At 55.8% G+C, this 13,153-nt stretch overlaps 4 protein-coding genes across 4 annotated transcripts; 2 read left to right on the top strand and 2 right to left on the bottom strand.

Moving 5' to 3' along the window:
- Positions 1-1,241: 1,241 nt before the first annotated feature.
- On the top strand, positions 1,242-2,709 carry CCM_08705 (uncharacterized protein; the record flags this gene model as incomplete). Its single annotated transcript, XM_006673842.1, has 2 exons — positions 1,242-2,585; positions 2,641-2,709. The coding sequence occupies 2 exons, from the start codon at positions 1,242-1,244 to the stop codon at positions 2,707-2,709; spliced, it is 1,413 nt and encodes a 470-aa protein (XP_006673905.1).
- A 463-nt stretch (positions 2,710-3,172) lies between these two features.
- CCM_08706 (Viral A-type inclusion protein repeat protein) lies at positions 3,173-6,487 on the bottom strand (the record flags this gene model as incomplete). The annotated part of the gene is made up of 3 exons (XM_006673843.1): positions 3,173-5,871; positions 5,946-6,423; positions 6,479-6,487. The coding sequence occupies 3 exons, from the start codon at positions 6,485-6,487 to the stop codon at positions 3,173-3,175; spliced, it is 3,186 nt and encodes a 1,061-aa protein (XP_006673906.1).
- A 1,219-nt stretch (positions 6,488-7,706) lies between these two features.
- Positions 7,707-9,566, top strand: CCM_08707 (ankyrin, putative; the record flags this gene model as incomplete). Its single annotated transcript, XM_006673844.1, has 1 exon — positions 7,707-9,566. One exon carries the CDS (start codon positions 7,707-7,709, stop codon positions 9,564-9,566), a length of 1,860 nt encoding a protein of 619 aa, XP_006673907.1.
- A 299-nt stretch (positions 9,567-9,865) lies between these two features.
- On the bottom strand, positions 9,866-11,878 carry CCM_08708 (long-chain fatty acid transporter, putative; the record flags this gene model as incomplete). Its single annotated transcript, XM_006673845.1, has 3 exons — positions 9,866-11,017; positions 11,069-11,811; positions 11,872-11,878. 3 exons carry the CDS (start codon positions 11,876-11,878, stop codon positions 9,866-9,868), a joined length of 1,902 nt encoding a protein of 633 aa, XP_006673908.1.
- Positions 11,879-13,153: the final 1,275 nt, after the last annotated feature.

The following is a 13,153-nucleotide window of genomic DNA, read 5'->3' on the forward strand; positions in this document are numbered from 1 at the left end:
AAATATTACGTGCTCCCTCTTTTCAATACTTGACCTCAGTAAATTGACGAAAACGCCTTGTTGATCAAACTCTGTCATGCTTGCACCATGGACTCTGGAGGCGAGAAAGGACACGGCTGAGGACAAACCATTTCAACATCAATATTGAATTCACTCCAGGGGGTGGGAATAAAGTACATGAATGAAGGCGACCCCTCGTACATACACAGTATTCGTCAAAGACTTCGGGCTCTTTCCGCTCTGTGACCGCACTCGTGCTCGATACCACGGACCTCACCTGCCAGGCGAGCCTCCATCTCTACGAACAAACAGTGGAGATGGTATGGGATCTGCAAAAGTACTTCTGGCCGTTGGAGAAGGAGCCTTGCAAGGACAAGAGCGAGCAACGTATTTTATGGAGCATGCATACTGTGACGGCCTGCACGACGCACCATAATGCAATCCTCAAGCTGCAATATTTCGCAGTGGGGGGCCGCTGCAAGGACGCAGACGTCCGCTGCAAGGACACAGAAGTCTCTTTCTGGCAGCCTCGAGGTAATATATTCGCAGGAATCTCAATCTAGGCCCACCGCCGTCGGAAGAGGCAGAAGCCTTGCCAAGCGTATGACGAGGTCTTGCCTTGGAGTCTGTAGGCACCTATCTTCTGCGGTGTGCTCTTTCTAGCAGGTGGGTCGTTTGATCCGTCCCGTACTGTGTATTGTATCTTTTCGGATTTCTTCTTTGTGAAACCTCGTCGCTGCTGGCTGCCTGCTCGTCCACGTCCATGCTGTCGTATCAGGCAGCTTCGAGTCCCCGGCTTGTCCATCATTCGCGCCACTGTGTCATAGCTGCACTCGCCTCGTGTGACAACTGTCATTTCTGACGCTCTCTCTTATTGCGATGCGCCGCAGCAGGCACCAGTGTACAGCGGACTACTCGAGTGTGACGGCACATCGGTAACACTCTGTACGTCCACTGCAGAGGTCAGCAACAATACTGGCGCCACCAGACGTTCAGCAATGCCTGAGAATAGCGTGACACGAACTACGCTATCGTCACAGTGATACGGTCGAAGTGGTACAGTATTTCATTCTGCACGACGTGGTTTATCGGGCAGCGCCGCATGGCCTGTGGTGCCGGCCTAGGCAGCCAGGCAGCCAGGCAGCATTCCATACTATATAAATCGCCTTCGTGTCCTGTTCTCCAAAAAAACCAAACCGTATACAAGATTCGACAGACCTTTTCGGGTCCAGAACGGCAACATGTCACAGCACCCGCCCTCCGGTGCCATGCCTTCTGGCATGGAAAAACAGCCAATTTCTCTTCTCGAAAAAATATGTGGCTACCTGAAAGAACCGTCACTCACGCGAGAGAACCTCCACAACCGCGTTCCACTCAAGAATCGTTTCGACAGGACGAAACCCGAGGAGACCAACATTTACGTCGAGAAGAAGAACGTGTACTGGCTAGAAATACTTCACATGTGCAGAAAGCTGAGAGCGGACATAAATGGCCTCCGGGACAAAGCAGTGTTGGACGTCATGTTTGTCCCGAATGTTGGGCTGTTCCCAACATGGATAGTCCCTCCACGGTCCGGGAAACCACAACCACTGCGAATCGTTGTTCGAATTGCTCGTTTCGAGGACAATCTGTTCCCTTCCGAATGGGTCAAGGCCGCCCTGCACAAACCGGTCCAAGGCGATGAGAAGGGTCTGCATAGAACTCTTTGGTCTCTCTTTACAGTCTTCACCATTTTCATCGCAGGTCGGTTGAGGTTCCTTCGTCACCCCAGCCGTGAAAACTGCAACTTTGTCCGCGCCGTCTATCGCGAGGAGCCAGCATATCGGCTTTCAGAGGTGCACATAAAATTTGAAGAGGTGGACTACTATCCCGCGAGCGGCAAGGTTGTTGTACAAGAAATCGAAAAGCAGCATGTTGAATGGAACCAAATGCGCATGCGCGAAGATGCTTCAACTTTCGGCTCTGATGAGAAGCAGCATGTTGCTAGGAACCCAATGCAGATATGCGAAGATGCTACCCCTTTCGGCAGAGCCATCTTTGAGAAGCCCTTGAAACGGGAGAGCTCGGCATCAGAGAGCAGGGCAGGGCCTGTGGCGCCTACCAGAGGACCGCACAGTACGTACAGCTACCAGCTGGCGACCGAAGTCTTCGAAGTCTACTTCGACTTCTTGTGCAATCAACTCACGTACTGCGACGAGTACAGCAACACGGCGACGACTTATATGTCAAAAGTCTTTGTCTCGCACCCACAAATAACCCCCGTCGTTAAAAATGGCTACCTGGACGACGATCGTCTCGGGCGCAAGAGAGTTGTGCACAATTCGTCCACCTTCAGAGGCAGAGAAGACAGTACGGGTGTGGAGGAAAGGTTGTACTGGTGCAGACACTTGAAGTATAGGAGAGACGACAAACCGGACCCCTCGGATGGCGAGGAACTGGGCGACAACGGCAGGGCGGAGTTTTATAGGGGTCTCAGAAGAGACAACCGTCGACGGAAGAAAAGACACGATGATGCCAAGGATGCCGAGGCTGACGATAATCAGAGGGTAGCCAAGCGCATGAAAGAACTGACCTTGGACGATAGGGTTGGTACGTGTTAGACGGTCAGCCCGACCCCAAAAGAGCCTTCATAGAGGTTAGGACTACGCCTCACGCACCTCCAACCAGTCGATGGCAATGGCGGCGAGGCTGACAAACTACCCCTTATGACAAGGTGGTGAGTGGTCTGGGATGTGGAATCGGTTCTACAAGCTTGATGTATTTAGGGTCCTTTTGTTTTCTAAGAAATTCTTGCTATTTCGTCAACTGCACCATCAATGATCAGTACAGTGAAGCCAACCTCGCCCCAACGACTTCATAGTAGATTGATCTATGCCTACACCATAACGCAGCGCATCTAGTATAGTGACTTTTTTATACAGAATAGTTCTCCAGCCATGGACATGTCATGTTGCTGCCACGCCGGTCTCGAGACAACCAGCTCCTCCATCCCAATCAAACAACCAGACCCCGAAAACAGCCTTCTTCATACACGAGCTTACCCGTTCCATGCAAAATACATCGCCCAACGCTCATCGCACTTCTAAATGCTGCACAGCCTTGCTCCATTTCTCCTCTTCCGACCTAAAGCTGCATGTTAGAACAAGTCCCATACGTTGGGTCGAAGGATAACTTACTTGTCGAACTTCAGCAGCTTGCCCAGGACAGGCACGAGCTGCGCGCGGAGGCGTCCGTCCTTTTGCTCCAGAAACTGCAGCAGAATCGTCTTTAGATACGCCGTGTCCGCGCCGCTGCTGGCGCCATTAATTGAGCCGCTGCGGTTCGAGTCAATCGACGTCCTACTTGGACTCGACAGCAGCTTGGACTGCGCGGCCCTGAGATCCTTGGCCATCTTGTCGTAGCGCTGCCGCGCCTCGTCCAGCATGGTGCGCAGGTCGCCGCGCTGCTTCTCGCCGTCGCGGACGTGCTTCTCGGACGCGTCGAGGGCGCTGCGGAGCTGCGACGCCGTGGTCCGGAGCTCCTCGGCCTCGGCCGACGCGCGCTCCTCAATCGCCTCGAGCTCGTCGCGGCGGCGGCGCCACTCCTTGGACTTCTCGTCCAGGTCGTCGCGCTCTTGCGTCGCGTTCTTGACCTCGCGCTCGAGCTCGCGCAGCTTCTGCTTGAGCTCTTCCGCCTCGCGCGAGCGTTTGCGGGCGAGCGTGCTGGACTCGTCTTCGATGCGTTCGCGTTCTTCCACGGCCGCCTCCATGCGCGTGCGCATTTCGCGCACCTTGCTGTCCGCGCGCTCGTCCACGTCGGAGAGCAGCCGGCGCATCGTCTCCCCTTCGCGGCTTCTCTCCTGCAGCAGCTTCTGCACCTCGGCAAGCTCCTCCTCCAACGCTTCCGCTTGCGACTTGGACTCCTTGAGCTGCACAGACATTTCGGTTGTCTGATCGCGCATGCTGCTGAGCAGCGCCTGCGCGTTGATGTATTGTTGCGACTTGAATTCGGCTTCTTCCTGTGCTGCCGACTTGTCACGCTTGAACTTGTGCATCTGCTCCTCGAGTTCCTTGACACGAGGTCGCAGCATCTTGGCTTCCTCTTGCAGTTTCTGAAGCTCGGCTTCTGCCTTTTCCGCCTTGGCGCTCAATTCCACCTTGCTGGCCTCGGCACGACGCAAGTCACGGCCAGAAACACGCTGCGCCTCCTCGAGCTTCTGTTTCCCACTCGTCTCCTGACCGAGCTTTTCCTTGAGATTCTTAATCTCAGTAGCGCGGTCAGTAGCAAGTTGTTGGGCCGATGTAATCTCCTTTTTCAGCTCTCTCTCCTTCTTTTCCATTTCCTTCAACTCTTTGACCTTGTTTGCCAGCTCCTCCTTTGTAGTCTTGAGCATGGCAGATTCTTGGCGCAGACTTTTAAGCTCTGGCTGGGCTTTTTGCAAGACTTCCTTTAGCTCACTAAGATCTTTGAATCTTGTTTGCGCTAGTTGCTGGGCGGCGCCAAGGTCTGACTGCAGGGTGCCAAACTTTTCCTTGAGGCCGTCATGCTCCTTTTGCAAAGCATCCATCTCGCCTCGAATCTTGCCGCTTTCCTGGGAGCTGGAGGTTGACGACTTGAGCTTGGTCTGAACCGCTTCGATCTCTGCCTGGAGCTCCTTTTTCTCCTGCTGGAGTGATTTGAGTTTCTCCTTATCCTCAACGTGGTCCTGTCCAATATTGACCAGGTTATCTCTGAGGGTCTCAATCTCCTCTTGCAGATCCTCTTCAGACTTTCGCTTCTTGTTTAGGCGTTCGATTTCGGCGTCCTTTTGTTTGATCTCCTCCTTGAGTTGGTCGATCTCGGCCTGAAGAGCACTGGCATCGACGCCTGAATCCTCCTTTGCAGGTTCACTGGTCTTGCTCTCGTTGTCGTCATCAGCGACGGTTTGAGCGGCGACGCCACCCTTCTTCTTCTTCTTGTTCTTCTTCTTCGAGCTGGCGGATGCTCCAGTAGCTACGACCGGCTTATCTTTCGTATCAGAAGTGGCAACTGTAGGTTCAGAAGGTCTCTCGTTGATCATCTTTGTTAGCTCATCAATCTTGATCTCTTTCTCCGACTTTTCGGCGTTCAGTTTTTCAACCTGTGACTTGAGGTCATCGATCAAGTTCTTAGAGATATTCGTGGCATTCTTAGCCTTGGTGAGCTCTCCATCCAGGTCCTTGGCTCGCTTCTCAGCCGCAGCCTGAGAGGTCTCAGCATTTTCTACTTTGGCGGCGCTAGCACTGATGTCTTCGCTCGAGCTGGCCTGAAGCTTCTTCAACTCTGATTCGGTCGTCTTGAGTTTGCCAGTGAGCTCTTCGACTTCCTTCGTTCGAGAATCGAGGTCCGTTTGGAGCTTTTTCTGGTCGTTCGATCCGTCGCGCGATTCCCTCAGGTCCTTGGAAGTCTGGTCAAGACTCACCGCCAGACCAGCACTGTTCTCTTTCGCGGCGGCCAGATCGCCCTGGAGCTTGGTCACCTCTGATTTGAGTTTCTCAATTTCCTCCGCCTTGGCTTCCACATCGGCTTGAAGCTGCGGAATTTCGTCCTCGTAGGAAAAGAAGTCGTCGCCAGCCTCCTTCTTGGAGGAGTTGGAGACATCAGTGCCGTTTGCAGCAGCCTTTTTTCCCGCCGCCCTCAGTTCTTCCAGTTCCTTCTTGGTGTCACGCAACGACTCCTCAGCCTCAACCTGCTTCTTCTTGATCTCATCCTTTTCGGCAGAGACGCGCTTCAGCTCATCCATGACCATGCCCCCGCGCTGGCTTAGTTGGTTGAGATATTCGATCATGGCATCGGGATCGACAATGGAGGTGAGGGGGGTGTTCTCGCGCAGTGCCTTTTCAAAAGGCTCGATAGATGTCGCTCGCTTGTGCGCTACCCGATATGATCGCAATAATTCTATGTCATGTTAGTGAGTTAAAACGCGCCGGCGTATTATGGGCACCTGCCTGGGTACGTAGACTCGAGCTTCTCGAGCTTCCGCAGGCGTTGCTTGATCTCCGGTGATAGCTCGGCCGAGCGCGTCTGCGACGTAGCCATCTTAGTTGAGCTCGTAGAGGAGTTGGTGGAATTTGCATTCTCTGTGCTTGGGCGCTTTTCGCTCTTTGTGTCGGTAGACTTGCTGTCGTCGGCGGCGGCAGCGTCGTTGGAGGCGGGGGCGTCTTTCTCGGGCACCGGCGGCTTCGGAGTGCCAGTGCGGCTTGGCTCATCGCTATCGTCAATGACAAATGCGGCCTCGAAGACGGCAGGGTCGGGGTTCGGGGGTGCCTCTCCCGCGTCGGTCATGCCGTTGTTTGGTCGGGGCCGTCGCGCACCATTCGCTCCTTGCCTAGAGGAGTCGGAAGCAGACCGGGAGACGGGCGCATCATCGCCTCGTTGCCGTGCCTGCTCCTCCGCTATAGTGCGGTCGATGGCGCCGCGTATTCTCTGATATTTGTCAACCTCGGGTCATCTCGGTGCGGTCGCATGGGACGTCGCATACCTGGAACATGGTGTTCGGTCACCTGAGTTCCAACTACTGCGGGGGAGATCTGCGCATGACCGTCGTATATGCTTATTCAAGGCGCAGTTTTTGCGATCGTTTTGGGGAGGTTGTCGCTTGATTTAGCAGGAACGTAGCCGTGGCGGCGATTGAGTAGCCGGATGGTGATGCTGAGGACAGCCAGGAGCTTGCCAGGCTGTCGTAGGCTGTGGCTGGTGGCGGTGGCGGTGCAGGTATAGCCTTGTGCAGGGTAGTTGTGCCACGTGTGTTAGCTTTGAGGCTCAAAGGGACATAGGATCAATGAGGTTTGAGGTTTTCTTTTTCAATGTCATTTTTGAAATCCTTGAGCTCGATCTAGAAGTTTGAGCTTGTCGTTCCTAGCTTGGCGCCTGGTTGGACTGGGATTACTTGCAATCGATGCAGTTCTCGGCTCCGCATTATTATGGCTCGAAGTGCTGCACAACTTTGGACAAGTGGCCAAAATCTTGCGGTGCATTTGGCTTTGGTGGCGCTAATGGGGCTGCAGCACGGCACCACCCGAGTTGATGAACTAGCACCACCCACAAAAGTACAGGCGATGCTCAATGGAGTAAACGACTGGTAGAGACTTCAATGGACTAAGCGACAGCAAAATCTCGCCGTGGCTTGTTTTTCTGTGTAGATTTTCCGTTCAGCTAATGGACTCGCTGGCCGGGAGCTGTCGGGAGCTGTCGGCCTACCCGGTCTTACGCGCTGGGTGGCACTGTGTGCAGAGAGACTGTACACGCACTGTGCCCGCTTCCTTGCGTGCGTGGTCCGACAATCTTCAACCACTGACTCGATGCATCTGCCCCGGGCTGTACTTGTTAATTACACCCAGCCCACCCACCGACGTTTCATTCTTATAGACATATTTCTGCATGTACTCTATGTTCTCATCTTCATCTGCAGGCACGCACCCACCATTGAGACGCCCTCCCACGACTTGCGTGCAGTTCGCCTCGGTCTTGATCCCGCCTAATGCTACACTGCATACCCGGTGCCTCCCCGCTGCTGGTCTGCAACGTTGGATTCTAGCTGCAATTTGCACTAATCAGCCGAGACCCGTGGCGGCTCCCGAATAGACTGTGTTGCACACAATACGGCCCTAAATCAACAAAAACTTATATAACGCGCCCTGTCGGGCCCTCTCCCCGGCTCCCCGCTCAACACACTCACAACAACCAACCACCAACCATCAACTACCACCATGACCAATATCGACCTGCTGCCAGTCGAACTCGTCCTGAAAATTCTCGCCAGTCTCGGCCAGTCAGACAAAAACGCTCTCGCGCAGACATGTCGACACCTGAACCGGCCGTGCAACGAAGCCCTCTACCGCTTCAACCGGGATCACAGAAAGAGCTCGGCCGCGCGATGGGGTGCCGGAAGCGGCTCGATAGGCACTTTAAAACGCTGCGCAGCGATTGGTGTTGACATTGCCGACCCCTCCTTGGAGCTATTACACTACGGCGCCATGAATAAGCAGGCAGAGCTGGTCCGGTACTTGCTGACGCTCGACGGCATCGACGCCGCACACAAAGACGACTCGGAATGGACGCCCTTGTTTTACGCATGTAGGGCCAACGCAGTCGGTGTTGTGGAAGCCCTGCTAGAGCACGGTGTTGATGGCGCTGCACCGGGTCTTGAGGGCTGGACGCCTCTTAGTATTGCCTCTAGTTTTGATTCCTGCGAGGCCGCCCAGGCTCTGATCAACCACGGCGTGCCCCTCGATACGCAGAGTAACAATGGGTCCACCGCTCTCAAGGCCGCATCCAGGGGGTGTTACCCGGCCGTTGCTCGAGTCTTGCTTGACGCCGGTGCAGATCCGGACCTTCCTGCCTGTGGTGGCTGGGTGCCCCTTCACTCGGCCGCCAAATTCGGCAACCTGCAACTGGCCGAGCTTCTGATCAAGTACAGTGCCAGAATCGATATTCGACAAGAGCGCGGCTACACACCGTTGACTCTTGCTGTCGAGACAGAGTCTGTGCCCGTGATTCAGTGCCTCATTGACCACGGCGCCGACGTGAACTCTGTCACAAGTGCTGGCTGGTCACCTCTCTGCCTTGCCGCCGACATTGGCAATAAAGAAATTGTGAGCATACTGCTCAAGCACGGCGCAGACCACTCGTTTGCAATCGCCAATGAGTGGTCGGCACTTAACCTTGCCACCTACAATGGCAAGATGGATATTGTTGATGTGCTATTGGAGCATGGCGCGCTGGCCGATGGCTGTCCAGATGTTGGCAAAACCACAATTGTCAACGCCATTGATAGAGGCAATGTCAAGATTGCCAAGAAACTGCTGCTCCATGGTGCGCGCGTCGATGTGCGCACAAACAAGGGCGAGACGCCACTCATGCGCGCCGTCCGCAGCCACAAGACGAACTTTGTGCATCTCCTCCTCGAGCACGGCGCAAACGCCAGCGCCCAGAACATTACCGGCTGGACGCCCCTAATAGCCGCCGCGCACGAGGGCCACGACAAGGCCATTGCGCCGCTGCTGCAAGCTTCGGGCAGCAATGTCAACTACTCGGACGCGGACGACCGCACGGCGCTCATCCACGCCTGCATGCGCGGGCACACCAAGGTCGTCACCGTGCTGCTAGGGAACTACCCCGTCAACCTGGTCTGCCGCGACATATGGGGCTCGACGGCGCTGTCGATGGCGGTCCGCAACGGCCGTACGGAGATTGCGGCAGCACTGCTCCGGCGGCTGGGCCCCGAAGACGTGCACGGGGACCAAGACAAGCTCGGTCGCTCTGTATACTGGTGGGCTACGCGTAGTGGAAGTCGAGATATGTTGCGGATCTTGCAGCAATACTGCATCTTGCACGACCTGAAGCCGACTGTCGACCTGATGCGCCAAGGCCCCATATCGACTCCGTTCACCGAGACCAGGTGCTGGTGCGACATTTGCGGCCAATGTAGTATACACAATCACGAAACCCAGGCGTGTACCGTCTGTAATGACGGCGGGTTTCTCATCTGTGTCTTTTGCAATGAGCTGGGAGCCACGTGCCGAGGAAAGGAACACACGTGGCAGTGTTTTACGTGTGATGGAGCTTAGAATTGTCCTTGTTTCTTATTTGGAAAGTAGCGAATCATGACTTGAATACTCTCGCCATATTTCATCTTGGCATTCACGTTGTCGTTTCCACTGCCACATCTCTACCCTGGTGACCTGAGACATGCAAACGGACTTGGCTCCGGCATCAATAACGGAAAATGCCTGCTTTTCGGCACAAAATATGAATACGCAAGGGAATAAGCCCAAAGTTCAAGAAAAAAAAAAACAAGGCTGTGACGCTACGCTGAAATTTTGAGTGACCAAACCAAACTATGCTGTCCTACTTCCTTTAGCTGCCACTAGAGCTTCACTTTTCCAACCTGCATCCTCCTCCACTCCTCCTTGCCAAACGGCACGTACGTATCACCCCGGAGCCAGTACAAGGTAATCTCCTCGCCGTCCTCCCCGACCGGATTGACACCAGCCTTTCGCAGGGCGACCTTTTGCTGCTTGTGCGTGCCCGTCGTCGTCTCCGCCCGACCGACCCCGTCCACGAGGCGAATGAACAGCGGCACGGCATACCGCGGCAGCGCCTTGCGCAAATGGGCCGCCAGACTGGCCAGCTCCGCGGGACTCGGCGCGCCGCCGCCGCCGCAAAACGCCGTGGCGGCGCACCCCGCGCGGCCGTCGTGATGCGGCAGCTCGACGCCGTACACGTTGGCCTCGGCGACGCAGGGATGCATACCCATGACGTTGCCGACCTCCATTGTGGACACGTTCTCGCCCTTCCAGCGGAAGGTGTCGCCGAGGCGGTCGCGGAAGAAGAGCAGGCCGTCGCGCTCCCAGCGCAGCGCGTCGCCGGTGCGGAACCAGGCGTCGCCCGCGGCGGCCACGTCGCGCAGGATCTTGTCGCGCGTCGCCTGCGCGTTGTTGTAGTAGCCCTGGAAGGCGGCGTCGATGTCGTCGGCGGGGACCTTGAGCAGCAGCTCGCCCGTCTCGCCGAGCGCCGCGCGCACGCAGCGCCCGCGCGCGTCGCGCACCGGCGTGTCCGTCGCCCAGTCGGTGCGCACAATCAGCGTCATGCGGTCGAAGAAGAGCGTCCGCAGCAGCCAGCCGACGCGCGCGACGGCGCCCTCGGAGAAGCTGTTGCGGCTAATGTTCCACGTGCCGAGCACGCCCTCGGTGGCCCCGTAGAACTCAATGACCGTGTCGATGCCGAAGCGCTCCTTGAACCGCGGCCACACGTCGGCGCGCAGGCCCGCGCCGTAAATGGTCCGCACGTGGTGCTTCTTGTCCAGGCACGCGCCGGTGGCCGCGTCGTGCTCGGGAGGCGCGTCGAGCAGGTACCGCAGCGCTTCGCCAATGTACACAATCGAGTTGGCCTTGGTGGCGCGGACCTCGCTCCAGAAGGTGTGCTTGGAGAAGCTTTGGCTAAAGGCAATGGTGCCGCCGGCGAATAGCGTCGAGGCGACGCCGACGAGAGACCCGGTGCTGTGGTAAAACGGCATAGACTGGATTTGAATTAGAAAACAGGCGCGTTCGGGGGTGGAAGATCCACGTACGGTAAACTGCGTGTGGCCTTTGCCTAGGCCAAGCAGGTTGCTCGTCACAATGCATATCCGGAGGATCTTGATCCAGGACACGACGGCAGCCTTGGGGAAGCCAGTGGTACCAGACGTGTAAATCAGGATCGAAAGGTCCTTTTTATCATCTATTTTACGATCCTCGTCCGGGTATCGGACGGCCGGACCGCTGAAAGCCACCTGTTGTACCTCTGGCGTCACGACGAGGATCTTCATGGGGGCAACATCCGCGCTGATCTCCTGAAGATTCGAAGCCAACGAGGGCTCAACCAGGCAAATCTCGGACGTCGATATACGCAAGCAGTGCGCCAGGCCCTTTCCCGTCAACAAATAGTTGATGAACGCCGGCGTGGCGCCGATGCTCCAGAGCGCCATCCACGTCACGACGAACATGTCGGACGTGGTATAGCACATAGCAACGACCTGCTTGGGCCTGATGCCGAGCTCCGTCCTTAGCCAGTGCCCGTAGCGGAGCACCGTGTCGTGCAGCTGCGCATACGTCCAGGTGCGGCCCTGGTACACGAGAAAGGGCAGGTCGGCGTGGTCGGCGCGCGCGGCCCAGTACTCGAGGTCGCAAAAGAGATTCAGCTTCTGCGCGCGCTCGCGGTACGCCGACTGCACATAGCCCTGCGCAATCGACTTGGCCATGAAGAGGTCGTAGCCAACCGCCGCCTTGGCGTTGACGTAGGCGAGCGCGCCAGCGACGGCCGGAGCCGCGAGGGCTAGCGAGGCTTGATGGTCAACACGGACAAGTCTCAGTCACACGGGGGGGCACAACTTACCAGCCATTTCTGGTTCTGTTTTTTTTTTCTTTGGAATAAAAAAGAGCCAAGAAAAAAAAAAAGAACGGGAGACGCAAGATTATGGTGCATAAACATGGGCGGACGATGCTGCATCTTTGACTAGGCCTGCATATAGCCGAGTACGAGCCAAGACGGCTACCCCGCGAAATGTGGGAAATGCGCCACCACTTCGGACGACGGGCGGGCTGTTCCTGCTATGAATAAGTCGATGGCTACATATGAGACGAGGCTGGATGGGCCAAGACAGCTCTCGCTGTCGGGAGCGCGACCAGGGGCTGACAGGTGCTGGTTCGGCTATATCGCCAGCAGTCCTCCAACAAGGGCGACAACCTTGCAAAAATCGCAAAACAATAGGCTATACAGGATCAGCACGGTACATGTGCCTCGAAAAGAGATTCGTTATTTTATTTTCGCAAGTCGCCGGAACCGGAGGTCGAACCGCATTCGATTGCGCCTCCGTTCGTGATACACTGCATACTGTGATTGGCAAACGGGAGGGGGGGATTAGCGTAGGGTTTAGGTTGGGAATAAGTTTGCCTCGTTTTTTTCTTCTGTTGGATATGCTGCTTCGGTGATTGGACGACATGACTGTGCGACCCCGGGTGTCTGCGCGGAATCGGCGACAGCAATACACTAACACTTTTACTTACACACGAGCGCTGTACATGATGGCACGCTGGGCAGATCCATGTAATCAAGTTCATTTGCGGTCAATGTAAATATCAATCTAGTATCCAATTAATCTTCCTCCTCCGAGTCTTCCACTCTTGGCAATAACCGCATACAAAATCAGTTGTGGCCCTCGATTGCACCTGCGACGGCAAGGGCAACTTGGCTGGTGTGCGGCACTTGGACGGCTTGCAGCCAATGCCGGTTCCTTTTCAAGTCTCCGTGACAAACGTCCATCAACTGCGAAGGCCTTCTCTTGAGCGTCTTGGGTGGGCTTCCAGTGACCAAAGGGAAATCGAGTTGGTCAGAGTCGGCCATCTCCAGCGCCGTCGACTTCCTCCGTTGTGCCTCTATTGTCTCGCATCTCATCTTCCACATAACTGTACTCGCTGATTGGACAAACGGTATTGGAGGAACAATCACTCTATTGGTCCGACTCAGACAAATAGTCCATCTGCTCATCGGTGGCGATAGCGGGTGATATATCGCCCGGAAGAGGTTCGAGCGAATCCAAATCTAGCAACACGTAGAGAGGCTGAAGAATGGCAGTGGAGGACCAATCACTCCGTACGTCTAACTCCTGAGACGAATC

The sequence above is a fragment of the Cordyceps militaris genome, assembly GCF_000225605.1.
Source record: "Cordyceps militaris CM01 unplaced genomic scaffold CCM_S00007, whole genome shotgun sequence".
Classification (NCBI taxonomy): domain Eukaryota; kingdom Fungi; phylum Ascomycota; class Sordariomycetes; order Hypocreales; family Cordycipitaceae; genus Cordyceps; species Cordyceps militaris.